The following is a 14,971-nucleotide window of genomic DNA, read 5'->3' as shown; positions in this document are numbered from 1 at the left end:
CACTTACTAAACCATGTTCAAAATTCAACGTCTTTTATTAGCAAATAAAATAAATTAATTATGTGAAAATGAAAACATGAATCATTGTTATTTTTATAAAGTAGAAAATATTTTATTAGGATCCCGAAAACTAAATGAAAATCTGGCTCAAAGGACTTGTATCCAAGCCAAAAATCCTAACAGAAAAAATTAAGGCGACTTTGCATGCTACATTTGCGATTTATAGGCGATTGCATCGATGCAAACGAGCGACTGCAGCGATATACAAACGAGCGATTGCATCGATGCAAACACACGACTGCATCGATACAAACGAGCGATTGCATCGATGTAATCGTTTGAATCTCAAGTGTAGCGGGGTCGTTTTCAGATAACATCCAAAAATGTGTCCCTTTCCTTGACCTTGACTTGACCTTTATGTTATTGCATGAATGCTAAGCATTACTTATTTAATTTGATTGCTTGCTTACTTAGTCTGTGTTGCACATAAAAATACTACTTTACTACGTCACAGTAATAAATAAAAATTAAAAAAGTGGGCAATTTCTCATTCATGGAAGTCGGTTCCATGTCGCCCTAATTTTAAGAAAATAAGAAAAAAATTAAACACTCGAGGAAATCGCAATATTTCCCGTCGAGGATAAACTCTAATAACTTACACGTCGAATACATACCGTAACTTTCCAATTTATTATAAACAAACATGTTTTCTTGGGAATACAAAATGTGTTTCAATTTTCTTATCATTAGTATCAATTCAACTAAAAGCCTCCTAATAACAAAAGTTCATACCGCATCATCTTCACCCTTCGCACACGTGAGAAGGGGCTCCTGTCGGATTGGAGTGTACACAGTCAAGTAACCTGTGCATCTCCGTATTAGCAAAAAATCGACTTAAATACTAATTTCAGCGCTAGTGACTAAATCGTTGTTTTGCATGAGCAAAGCAATCTATCTAAATAAGTATTAAGCAATAGTTTTATAAACTTTATTGTACATCAATTAGACAAAGGGAACTTTAAAATCCATGCACTTTTATAACGGTCCAGCATATTTGACATACTTGACAATTAAGAATTTATCCAAATATTATTATCGCTCTCATTCTTGTCTACTTTTAAGTCAAATAGTTACTTTAAGCCAAACATTTACATGAAATATAACAATTAGATGGTGATAGTGGTGGTGATGACGGTGGTGACGATGATGATGTTGGTGATGATGACGATGATGATTGTAGTGATGATGACGGTGATCATGATGATGATGTTGATGATGATATATTGCTGTACGACAAAGTTTATATGACATTAACAAAATACTTATTTAGATTTCTTTATTAATTACATATAGATAGATGATGGTCTTACACGGATGAAGCATTTTGATACAAGAAGTTATATTAAAATTTTTGTTACATGTTAAATGTTCTTTTGTGAACGATAAAATGTGTTTTGTAATAATAATTCTCATTACTGTGCCGTCTTTCTAATTTATGTTTATGAAAAAATCATTCGAGTTACTGCAATCTCATTCATGTGACCTAAAATATCGTTTTTTGTGGTCATGAGTTTTTCGGCCGATGGAGTGACTTTAAACTTCTTTAGTAGCTCTGTTTCTTTTTTATGCCACTGCATGGACTCCTGCTTGCTCTCAGGATCATAGTGATGAACGCATGTTTCATCTCCGGTAGCGACCCGGTCCAAAATACTCGGTGAATTTTCACCACAGAGCTCCAAAAAATCTCTACAGCATTCGACTCGCACTTGTTTCTGGTTGGAATGGTCATGAAGGATAATATAAATGGTACTCACGGATAGCTTAGTTGTTTCTGTTAAAATTTTGCCTTTCATATGATCTCAATCTTCAAGTACAAGTTTTTCACTAACTCTCCCGGCCCGCCGCCGGCACGAGAGTCATCTTCAATGCTTTCTCTACCCCATTTAAATTCACTTGACTGCTTTTGAGTAGTAGATAATGAAGGAAGAAGCCTACCACAACCTCTTAAAACAATATTACTTTAACCTTACATTGACTTTTCGTACCATGACATGCTTAAAGTAAGCTTATTATAATGTTAAAACTATGATGTTTTATTGGCAGCTTTTGTGACTATTCATTCACTCAGTTCGTACTATGCCGCGAATTTAACGTTAAAGTAATTTTGTTCTTATGTCAAAAGCAATCTTAAAATAGTTACTCCCACGCAGTGGAAACATTATTATTTTCGAATTTATTGTCCAAATGTTGATTTGTAAGGATTAAAAGTCAGTTGAACTTATTTGTGTGCATACATCTCTTCAATATTTTGTTTATTTTTTGTTTAATAGTACCTACATCGGAAATAATTTATCGTTAAATAAAAATACGCGATATTTATTTCGTAAAAATATGACAGCGACATCTATATGCTCCTTAGCGACACTAACAGTTAACACTAGACTATAAATCCGAATGTGAGTTAGTATTCTGTGATCCGAATTCACAACGTGACAATCAAGACTCAGCTTGTTTTATTTATTTTTCTTCACGAAAATGCGAAAAAATAATTGAAAATGAAGATTATTAGCATTTTAAATATAAAATTTGAATTAAACGAAATTTTGCATTTATGCCCTCAGAGAGTGTTGTTTATTAGCTAATGAGATAATTTACCTTCATCATTACTAAATCACCCCGATACCGAGAATACATTGAACGCCCCTCATATATTCGTTCGTAAGGCAGATTCCACCGAAAGAACAAAGCGGACCATTACCATGGATTCTTGTCGTTCAAATACGCAGAAGCTGTAAAAAAACTGTATCTACAACTAATTATGATTTTTATGTCCGATTGTCTAACATTAGGTACCTAATGTAAATTTTACACAATTTGTTTGTCTTTCTTATTATGAAGCAATTTTTAACCACAAACCAGTCTACCTTTAAAATATTTATTGCTCACATTCGTCATACGAATATTGGTGTCGTTTAGTTCAAATTTCAAATAATAGGAAAATATTATCAACGAACAATAAAATTCTCTTGATAATAAATGTCTTTTATTCTATACCTTTCATGAAGCAAGGAAAGTCCTATAAATAAACAAAAATAAAAATGGATCTTGAATGCTACCTTGAGGGACACCCATTCCAGTTGTAGACCCTGACGACCTTGTAACGTTTACACCGGCTTTTTGGACACAATCACTCGAATATTGAAGAAAGATATAAAAAGGTCATACCACGGTTCACCACTACATAACGGCGAAGTTCCTTGACCAAAGTATCATGGTTTAGACAACCAAAAGCCTTATGCCGAGTTCACGAGTCTTTTTTCACATCATTTTTCGTTTGCTTGCGTGACGCGCTTCGCGCATACGCAAGGAAGGACCTGTCGCGTACGCGCAGGCAGGACTGTTTACGAGTCGCTCGTTTGCACCAGCCGCTTGCTTTGCAATGGATTTCTTTGCGTCGCGTGAGTTTGTAATCTAGCAAGCCTGATATTTCGAAGGAACGTTTGCGGAGGACAGCATCACTGGCCAATCACAGAGCACCAGCCGATTCGAGAGTGTCGACAACCAAAACTATTTTACTAGAAGTCGGTAATTTTGAAATAGATCTGTAATTAGTGGGCTCCGAAATACTTCTTTTTAAAGTGCCTCTCCAACTAGTGAGGGCAAGTATCTTTGATAAGCATTGACTTTTTGTAAGTCAATGTTGATAAGACTAAATTGTTTCACTCTTGTATTTTCCGCAGCCATTACTTTTTTATACGATCAACTTTCCAGTACCAGTGGCTTTTATCATCATCATGAGATGCACATGATCCAAATATTTAACTTTTCGCGCTATTTATAGACACAAATACCAATCATTGCAATGGGTTTGTTTACGAAAATGACACAATAAATTCAAGAGCAACAGCGAAGATTAATTTAATCCAATCTTTTGAAACCTCGTTTTACTCTAATTTGCGTTTAGTTATTTATTTTATAACCCATGCTAAAAGTATGTGTAAACGTAAACATATTCATAGTCTTGTTCATTATATTTTTTCCAATTTTCCAGAAAAGTATTTTGAAAGATTTCCATTATTTGAATTTTTTCTGAAAATTACCCAGCACTTGTTGTGTAAATAGCTTATATATAAAGGTACATGAAAACTCAAAAGTAGCTCGAAATTTTAAAATTGGGTTTGACGAAATAAAACTCTAAATTAAATTAAACTTATAATTAACGCTAATAAGAGATGATGCGTGAAATGCCAATAATGAAAAAAAGTAACATTATTCCATGTATTCTATATACTTCTTAGGCCCATTACCATGTTTATAACAGGTTTGGTCATTGAATTAGCACTATTCCACGTTTCTTTATGGTATCTAATATTTCTACGGTTGTTGCTTCTTGCTTTATGGAATTAACATGAGAATTTTCTTGAACTGAGAGCCTCTCTCTCTATTCTCAATACTCTAAGTGAAAAATCGAGACCAATCCAAAATATACAGACATTTCTAAAAGAAATCAATGTGCATAGTAACTACATAGATTAAAAAAAAAATTACTTACTCAATTTTGTTTGTTGTAAGCCGTAAAATAAAACAAAATCATCAAGAGTAATAAATAATAAAATAAAGATTATTTTCTATTATTTTCTATTGTAATAGCATGTAATATATGCATCAAAGTATGTGTACTTAGTGATATTTATTTATTTATTATTATTGTATTAGATATTTAATTAAAATAATCATTGTTTAGCAGTAATTGTCCTTTAGGATTTCTGAGTACTTCTCCATCTTCGTAAATCAGCTGGCCTCGAAGGTAGGTCTGCATCACTTTGCCTCTTAGAACTCTATTCATATACGGGCTTATCTGCAACAAAAATAAAAATAATATTTCTCTAAACCATTATTAATAAAAAATATATTTCAAATTTATAAAGTTTATGTATATACGACAATTTGGCTAAGGGATATCTTTATCGTATCCGGACAGTCATTCAATTCTTTTTACTCATATTCAGCGTTATTTTTAAATAAATTCGTTAATGAAACCAATAACAGAGTTACCTTGTTTTTGTACAATATCTCTTTAGGCGTGACCACAAAAGAAGCGCTTGAATCGAAGAAGACAAGATCGGCATCGAGGCCGACCTTGAGGGCTCCTTTCTTATCTTGCAGGCCGCAGAGGCGCGCAGGCCCAGCTGATAAGTAGTGGCTCACTGTGCCTAGTCCGTAGCCTCGAGCGCTCGCTTCGGTCCAGAATATCGACATACCTGAGCATGAACAAACATTTTAATATGGGAGTTCATTCAATAATCGTTTATTGAAACACTGGCTTTCTATATACGTATATTACTCCTCCGCGGCCGAACGGTTACCATACCGGACTGCCACGCAAAGGTCCCAGGTTCGATTCCCGGGCCGGGAGAAATATTTGTATGGCTTACATTTCTTTCTCTCGTGAGTTTGGGTGTAATTTGTGGTTGTCTATGTGTGTGTCCATGGCACCCGCGACACAGGGTTTCCCTAGTGCGGGGCTATGTTGAATGTGTGCGTTATTTATTTATTTATTACAAAACTTCAGTTACGTCATAAGTTTTAGATGATAGTGCAATAAAGCTTTTTTATGATATCAAGGAATGGGATGAATAAGGCGTGCGTGATGGTAAGCGAGACCATCACCCATAATAGTCGCAGTGCTCAGAACTTTATATGGCAAGGAACCTGAAAGGGTTGTAATCCTAATAACCGTGATCAGGAACACGGCAGTAAAACAGAAAACTTCCGGTCCACAAATTTATTTAACTTGAAGTAAAAGGCAAAGTAAAGAAAAAAAACTAATAAATAACAGGTAAATGTAGAAAAACAGCACATTAATAAAAAAACACTCCCTTAAACTTAAACCTAAAATTGGTAGGTGTTAAATTTAGGCACTTAGGTACCCCTTATCGGGTTGTATAATGTTGAATGACAGATAGACTGTTATTCGCTTATTATGGTCGATATATGATTTACATTGATTGTATTATGATTAAACTTGAAAAGAATAAAAAAAATTGACAATTTGATTTAGTAGTATCCGCTATCGCTGCTTGAAAGAAATAAAATCAGAATGCGAAGGAAAATGGAACAATTCAAAATTTAATATTTAAATATGAGTAGAAGAAGTAAAACGATACGATACGAATGGAGCGAGGCGATACAAAAAGGTGGGATGACGGTGTAAACAGGTCACACCGTCACAAACATGTGCCTGTAATTTTAGCAGCGGCAGAAATAGATACGGTGACAGTACTGCCCTGAACGAGCTCTTGTACTAGAAGGACTTTACTTACTAGTATACGTCAGGAATTTGAGGTAACTGTGAATTTGGATTTGGAAACTGGATTTGATGGTAAGACCAGCATCCAAAGCACACGTAGATGTAAAAAGATAGTATGCAATCAGTAGCAAGATAAATGTACAATAGTTTTCTTCATCATATACATACCTACAATACTTTCCGTAACCTACTGTTTTGTTGTTACTATTGCTAGTGTGCTAACGTGATATTCACATGATACTTCAAGACTAAAAACACTGGTTTAAAACAACTCAAGGTCTTACCCTTTTTTGACGACACGTTGGTAGATAGCTAAGTTAATTTATACTTACCGAATTGTACAGATGACACTCCACCCCAAGCTGTCATGAAATTAGGGCCTTTAAGGTCAGCAGTACTTGGCGAATGATCTGACGCAATTAAATCTAGTCTTCCGTGTTCGATATAGCTCCATAACTTTTCCTGCAAACATAATCTTATTTAATTCACGGCCTTGCTCTGTCTTTTGTTATATTTAAAATTCTAAACATTGCGGCTATTGTTTAACTTGATGACAATAATCTTAACTTATTTAAGATTCGTAAAGTTATCCGTTGGCTATTGTAATTTAAAGAACCACCAAATGAAAAATATACAAAGAGACACATAGAATTTCGATGTTCGTTACTTCTAGTAATCCTGTAACTAACATGGTGCAAAATTGTCGATCATTCATCTTACTTAATTCACGGACTTGCTCTGTCTTTTGTTATATTTAAAATTCTAAACATTGCGGATACTGTTGTGACTTGATGACAATAATCTTAACTTATTTAGGATTCGTAAAGTTTTCCGTTGGCTATTGTAATTTAAAGAACCATCGAATGAAAAATATAATATACAAAGAGACACATAGAATTTCGTTGTTCGTTACTTCTAGTAATCCTTTAACTAACATGGTGCAAAATTGTCAAACATTCATATGGATTAATATGATCACTGTGACTGGAAGTTAGGTAAATCAAGATCTTGAAATTTATTGAACTTGAAAAATAATTAGTTGTCATAATGTAATTAATCATACTCTATTTGTGTTATTTCTAATAGGTGGGGAGCATTTATACTCCGTATGTCCAGGTGGAATTTGGTCGGAGTCGAAAGTAAGGTAATGATGACAGGTTTCAGCGGTGACTCCTGCCTTCCATCTTTTGTTACCAGCTTGGATTCGCTTTTCTCTCGCTTCTTCAAGAATCGGAACTACAGCTGCTGATGATACGTGAACTACGTGGACATGTACGCTAAAAACATCGTACGAAATTGTATTAGGTATTATAGCATATTTTTAACTTCTTATTTTTATAACTTTCTGTAAAAAAACAGTAAGTTTATTCTCATACTCTGATTTTGGAACGTATTCAGCAATCAAAGAAGCTGCAGCTGTTTCCAAATCATCGGGTCGTGATGCGAGATAAGTGCCGTAGAGTTCAGGACCTAAAAACAAGTAAATTTAAAGATGTTTTTCACTGCAATTTTCTGTACGTATCTACACTTGCTAAAAACTATCTAATTTGTATGTTAAAAAAACCTTTCTTAGCTATTTATTTTCATAGTCATTCATTATCAGTCTTAGAAACATGGTGACCGATTTATTGTTGATCTTCAACATATTTGACTTCATCAAAAGCCTTTCTTTAGTTCCTCATTCATAGTGAGCAAATCTTTGACACGAGCATACTTCCTAGGATCCTTACGAACTAAAAATATTATATCTTCTCTCTTCCTGTTGTAAAATAAAATAAAATAATATATTATGTCTATTGGGAGTCACCACATTTATTCAAAAATGAATCGCAATAAACTGGTCAGAAAAAACTATTCTTTATCCCACCCATTATCGTCATCAACATCATTTCAGCCCAAAGAAATTAGTGGCACCACGAAAATAAAGCGGAAAGAAGTCCCCCTAAGAACCACCCCTAATTCTCGCGGGTGTCGTACAAGGCGGTAGAGATCACCAAGCAATGAGGATGGATAGCAGAGGCCTGGAATATTCGTGCCCCGTTACCCGTTGTTTACGTCGCGATTATGGCAAAAACCCCCAAAAATGAAGGAGAAAACGAAATCATGTAATATAGAGCTATTTAATAAAAAGCTTTTTCTGACAGCCTCAAGCCGATTCGGCATCGTTAAGTGTAGTGACTCTCTAAATATTTCACATATTTTTACATAAGAATTCTCAATCGTCCTAAGTGATAATTATTTCAAAAGAGTAAAGAAATTTCAAGGCAACAAAGACGCCATAAAGACTTTTTCCTAGCGTTGTTACTTTTACATAAAAATCGATAATTGTAACGGGTTTGCATGGAAACCAGTCTCTCATGGCAGTTAAGTTTTAGTTTTATTTATCACATATTAAATTTATATTTATAGAAGCTTCCCTTTGTGCAATATTTTCATTATTATTATTGGTGTCTGCAATTTGTACTCACTTGGACAATAATTGCCGTAGCATTGATTACTGGTCTTAGTAACATTTAACTCAGCGTGAAACTGGAACGAAACACAGAAATGTAAAACGTAGTAATTTTAAATTACCTTTAAGCTACTAAGTACGTGTACTATAGTAATCGCATGTCGGCCTTTGCTTCTTCTTGTACTAACATCGAACACGTAACTTTAATTTTTAAATAACTCATTGAAAGGGATATCAGAATACTTGATTTGTTTACCGTTTTCAGATCTTACTTCATCAAATAATATGTTATTTTTTAAACATAAACCGATCTAAGTTCTCTAAATATAATTTTATTCGTCACACTACCTACATTTTAATAATACAGTTCATTAGGTTGACTTGACGTGACTCCGTTCAACGTTAAGGATGTTCATATTTTCGATGATCCTAAACTCACAAACGGTTTGAAGTCCCTTAGTCCACGAAGAGACGTTGACTCTTTGTGTTTGTTCTACCGTCTTTAATATGCCACTGAGACTGCAAGATATGGAATGGTCTTCTTCCTGAAGTATTTCCTTTGCACTATGACATGGGGTTCTTCAAAAAGTGTGTTAACTGGGCTCTCAAAGGCTGAGAAGGCATAGGCAGCTCAACGGATGTTGCTCTTTTGCTTCCTACTTTACATAAAAAAGGTACTCACTGCTAAAACAGTTCCTGTGCCATTGAGAACGGCAAACACGTTTTCCAGTTCATCGGCTTGTATGTAAGGGAATTCGTCTATGCCACTGTCGATCAAATAGCATTTGAACCCTACCACTCCGGCTCTAATGAGATCATGTAGCTCTTTCTGAAAGAAATTAGAATTCGGTAACGTTAACTTTCAGTTACTTTGAGAAAAATCTCTGTAAACGATGGTATAAATATTTAGGAATTTTAAATGCACTCGCCTCATTACCCGGAACGACACCTCCCCAAAAAGCAACATCGACGTAAACTTCTTCTCTCGCCGCAGTGGCTTTAATTTGCAGATTTTTCAATGTCGTAGTTGGGGGAACTGAATTTCTGCAAAAATACACACAAAGTCACTTTTACATGTATTCCAGTACAAGACCGAAATATTAGAAAAATATATAAAGATTAGATTAAGATTATATTACATTAGATTAGATTAAGATTAAATACAAAGATTAGAAAAATAAAACATTATACAACTCTAACAATAGAAATATATTTTATTTAACTACAGTAAAATAAGCATTGCAAACTTAATTTACGCAAAGTGTAATAAAATGTAATAAGTGTATCACAATAAAATATCTTTTCATAGGTATGTTGTTATATCACTATAGAAAAGATTATGTAGGATATCATTAAGATATTATTGGTGCCAAACTACAAAAAAGGGATTGTTTGTATGCTTCTGTACCTATCCCGTGTTTGTAGGGCGTGTACATAGGGCGCACTATAAGTTTCCGGAACTGGCCACTTACATAAACAATATTTAAAAAAATATTACAACACTTGAAAATGCAACTCTTTGGCTATAGAATACAGCTTGTTTCATTTTCTGGCTGTCACTTGTTTTTACATTGTGGCGTCATTCTAGAAATTGGTTGTCTACATCACCGTGGATTTAACTCGTGAAAATTTTCGTAGTATGATTTTCTACGACTTTAAGTGTAATTTAACAGCTATGCTTGCTTTAGCAGTCATGCTTTTGGCGATGAAGCTCCATGCAAGACGACTATTTATAGCTGGTTTGCAGAATTCAGACGCGGTCGTGTGAATCTCAGTGACGAATTTCGTGGTGGTCGCCCGTCAACTGCTGTGAACAAGAAAAACATCGATGCTGTGCGCCGCATGATCAAAACAGACAGGCATGTGACATACCATGAGATTCGGGCATCTTTAGGCATAGGCATGAGTCAAATACAATCAATACTACACAGACATTTGGATGCGAAAAAGCCGTGCTCTCGGTGGATCCCACACAATTTGACTGAGGCTCAACGGATCGCGTCACTTGGTGCAATGCCAAGTTTACCAGATTCAACGAAGGGGCGTCAAATTTGGACATTGTAGCAGGTGACGAAACATGCATTTATAGTTACGATCCCAAAACAAAGTAGCAATCGAGCGTATGGGTCTTTCGAGATGAGCCGACACCAGCAACCAAAGTGGAGCGCGTGCAAAGTGCCTCTAAGTGGATGATTGCTTCTTTTTTTAATAAACCTGGACACGTGGCTATTGTTGCTTTGGAGAATAGTTGTACCGTGAATAGTGATTGGTACATGACCATTTAGTTTGCCGGAAGTTATTGACAAACTCCGTAAAAATAACCGTAAACGCCATATCATCTTGCACCACGATAATGCCAGTTCTCCCACGGCTAGACAGACAAATCAATTTTTGAAGGTGAACAACGTTGACCTTATGAGCCATCCCGCGTACAGACCTTGTGACCTTTATTTATTTCCAAAAATTTGAACCAGTTCTGCGGTCAACGATTTTCATCATCTGATTTTCGACAGCCTCTGTCGAAGAGTATGAAAAATATGTTACAAAGATTGTCACGGAGGAGTGGCATAAATGTTTTCAAAATTGGTTCATTCGTATGAAAAAGTGCATTAACGCTAACGGAGAATATTTTGAGAAACAATAAATTCATTTCTGATCATTATAGTATTTTTTCTTATTCATTCCGGAAATTTATAGTGCGCCTCACGTATTATTATTATTATTATTATATAAAAAATGTGAAATTGACTTGACAACGAAATTAAAAACCCAACAGAGATACATCCACATGCATTATTTTATTTGTCCGTGAAAGACTAAATGCTTATTGACATAATATAACATTTCAAACCTCTTCAAATCGATACTTTAGTTACGAAAAGGCGCAAAAGCCAATTACATACAAAGTTTTGAAGCAAAGGCGAGTGACAAACGTTTTTTTTTTTTCAGAAGTATCGAACTGTGCTTAGTAGCCGAAATAACAAAACAAAACAGAATTCTTAACTCGGTCGCTGTAATTATTTACAAATGTAAGATAATTTACCGAATATGCGTTAGTCTTAATAATCACAGAATTTATCATTACTTTCATTAATAAATAGATATTTGCGTCCATTCAACAGTTCGCTTTTTAATCTTACTTAATTATACTTACAGGGGCATATCAACAATAGTGGTGATCCCCCCAGCAGCTGCGGCCTGTGTGGCTGTCACGAAGCCTTCCCAAGAGGTTCGGCCAGGCTCATTCACGTGTACGTGAGAGTCCACTGCACCAGCCATTAGTGCCATGTCTCCGCCATCTATTACCTTAATATTCGAAACTATTTACTTAAGAAAGTTATTATTGATGTAATCCCTAATTTTATGTGTAATTAATTTTAAATTGATCGCAACTATATTTTTATCTATGTACCTTCAAGTCCTCGTTTCCTTGCAGAATTGCGTCAACTGCCGACCGCTTCAATACACCTTCAATTTTTCCACGTCTATTCACTAGCACTCCTCCGTCGAATTCTTCGGCTTCAGTTACCACGCGCTTACTGATGAATAGTTGTCTTTGCGTTTGTTTTTGCACAAAACTTAAATCTCGACATGATATATTCGCTGTACACGAACAGAAAAAGACAGCAAAAAAATAAAAATAATTACAATTTATTAAGTATGTCTAACGAACCAACTCAATCGTATAAAATTTTACGTACACAGTAGCAAAAATCCGGTGAACAGAAGTACGAAAAACATTGTATAGAATCGCAGACGTCAAACTGAAGCTCCGTGAAGACGGTGCTCGCGTTAATGACAATTTTCATCAGTTTCAATCGCTATTATAGTAACCGTGTGGCTAGACAGCTCCTTTACTGCCCTATGAAACGTTTAATGCAAAGAATTATGTTTGTTTATATAATACGGGGATATAGGAAGTCTTACAACAAATTGATATATCGCGTAGAACCCATCTATATAATAGTTAAGAAACAGAAGATCGTGATTAGATTAGATATAAAGTACTTCGAACTAAGAATCAAGTTAAGATTCAACATGGATTCAACCGGAACCAATAACATTCAATGGGCTGTGATTTTCAGATTTTCTTCATCATTAATCAATTAAGATTAGCTTGAAGATTATCACTGGGTATGTCTAGCTCATCTCACTCTGCACCTATGAAATCACTAAGGTATTCTTTGCAACACACTCCGTACAACTTTCCAGCAAAAACTCTAATAACTAACGCGAACGTCAGTTTCAGTCTTCATTGTTGTGCAAAATTTCAAGGTTTCTACAGATATTAATTACTATACCAAACCGTCTTCATACATTTAGTGTACATCATGCATACATTGGTTCAATAAAATACAAATGAATCAATTTACATATTTCTAACAAATGTTTATCTTTTCTAGTAACGATTTATTTCGGCAGATTTTATGAAAATATACGTTACTAATGGTTTAAGTTTTGGTAAGTATACGTTAGTGATGGTTTACTTAATACATCTACATCATAATACATCAACAGCTTACCTAACAAATGTATTATGTAGCGTGATATTTAATGTGAATTTAGTAGGAAACCTTGTTGTAGTTAACACGTTAACTTGTATCTTTTGTTAACCGACTTCAAAAAAGGAGAAAGTTCTCAATTCGACTGTATGTTTCTTTTTGTTTTTTGTATGTATGTTACGCGATAATCCGCATTTGTGAACCGATTTTTATGATTTTTTTGTTGGAAAGATGGTACCTCAGTACTGATCCCATTTAAATTTGAAGATAATTTTCCACCTCTAAGGGTGGCAAACTAGGGGATGAATCCGGTTTCGTGCACTTTCCGATAACTGATTTCAATAAAATTTGGCAAATAGATGTAAATCCACGAACTTTTGAGGTCGGTTTTATTAGTGTACTTAAATTAGCGAACAGTGTTGATAATTTCCAAATTTCCGTAGTAAATTTATTATGTCCACATTATTATTACTTAAATTTATTAAACGAACTATCAAACTTCCTTTTTGCTACAAAAATATTTAAGAATTATAACATAACACCAAAAAGTAAGTAAACATAAAGCCACATAATATCTATCGACGCCAACAACGGAAAATTTACCATAACGTTACTATCGTATACCTGTTGATTTCCATAATTAGCTAAATGATTACCAAAATGTTAACGCCGATAAATAAGACTCCATTATTAGTGTAAATCAGAAGGTTTTTTCTTTAAGAATACTTTATAACAATGAGAAAAATAAAAATATGACATTTTTCTTTAGAACAAAATAAAATCAATAATAATAAACGTCAAGCCATCGTAGCCAGCAGCCAAAGCATCCAAGGAGGCGCTAACATACTGCCCCTCCTCGAGGAGGTAGAGCCTCGAGAATAAAAAAGGCTGCTTCAGATTTGGGTAAGGCAAATAGCCTCCGCACAGCTCGTCGTATGAAAAAAAAATTGTAGACAGTAAGTAATTATATCTTCAGACTAACACTGATAAGTGGTAAGCTGCTATAAAATAATTTATTAGATAACGTAAACTTAAAATTTATATTATATATTATTTAAAATTTATATTATAATTTTTAAAACAAATTTTGTTGTAAGGATGTAAATCATCCAGTCATCATTAGTTCAGTAATTCACATTATGTGATAATTTGTGGTTCTTAAAACCAATTAATAATAATAAGCAATTACTCACCCATACATAGGAGTATTCTATTGCTTGTTATCTAACAGTACTGTAGTCTAGGCTCTACTCTATGAGTAGAATTGCAGGCGGAATATAGCTAGTGAATATAGTATTTGTAATTAGAATGCTTTTGAAGAATTGAAATAAGGAAACATAAGATCTTGACATATTACATATTACATCCTAGACTGAAAGTATAAACTATGTAAAAAAATGTGAAATAAACCAAATCTTTGAAGTTAATCCCAGTTTATATTCTTAGAAGTACCTCTCGCTACGCATTAGAGCTACGCCTCAGTACAGTACTAACTATGCAAAGTTTATCATATTTAGTATTATAAACCTATTCGACAACAAGATAATCAAACAATAACAGAGGTAAGTAATAAATATGGGTAAATCTACGTAAATTTGTTTTATTGTTCATGCACCTACGTAAATACTTGCTCAATATCAAGACGTTATCAAAATAATTAAACATACGATGACTTTTCACAATGAATTGACCTTGCGAATATCCAAT

General features: G+C 34.4%; 1 protein-coding gene across 2 annotated transcripts; it reads right to left on the bottom strand.

The window, feature by feature from the left end:
* Positions 1-4,642: 4,642 nt before the first annotated feature.
* Positions 4,643-14,476, bottom strand: LOC113237297 (allantoinase-like). Of its 2 annotated transcripts, none has more exons than XM_026473688.1 (11): positions 12,464-12,673; positions 12,175-12,365; positions 11,917-12,068; positions 9,692-9,806; positions 9,445-9,591; positions 8,779-8,839; positions 7,687-7,780; positions 7,374-7,587; positions 6,643-6,772; positions 5,056-5,261; positions 4,643-4,858 (listed from the first exon to the last, which is right to left on the bottom strand). In XM_026473688.1, the coding sequence occupies exons 1-11, from the start codon at positions 12,501-12,503 to the stop codon at positions 4,721-4,723; spliced, it is 1,488 nt and encodes a 495-aa protein (XP_026329473.1). In that variant the 5' UTR covers positions 12,504-12,673; the 3' UTR covers positions 4,643-4,720. The 2 variants fall into 2 exon arrangements, with proteins under 2 accessions (XP_026329473.1, XP_026329474.1); XM_026473689.1 differs by lacking the exon at positions 12,464-12,673 and adding an exon at positions 14,458-14,476 and having other exon boundaries at positions 4,644-4,858.
* Between the last annotated feature and the right edge of the window lie 495 nt (positions 14,477-14,971).

The sequence above is a fragment of the Hyposmocoma kahamanoa genome, unplaced genomic scaffold (assembly GCF_003589595.1).
Source record: "Hyposmocoma kahamanoa isolate Upper Pololo Valley unplaced genomic scaffold, ASM358959v1 93, whole genome shotgun sequence".
In the NCBI taxonomy this organism is placed as follows: Eukaryota; Metazoa; Arthropoda; class Insecta; order Lepidoptera; family Cosmopterigidae; genus Hyposmocoma; species Hyposmocoma kahamanoa.
Note: the sequence above shows the minus strand (reverse complement) of the source record. Positions and strands in the feature narration are given on the sequence as shown.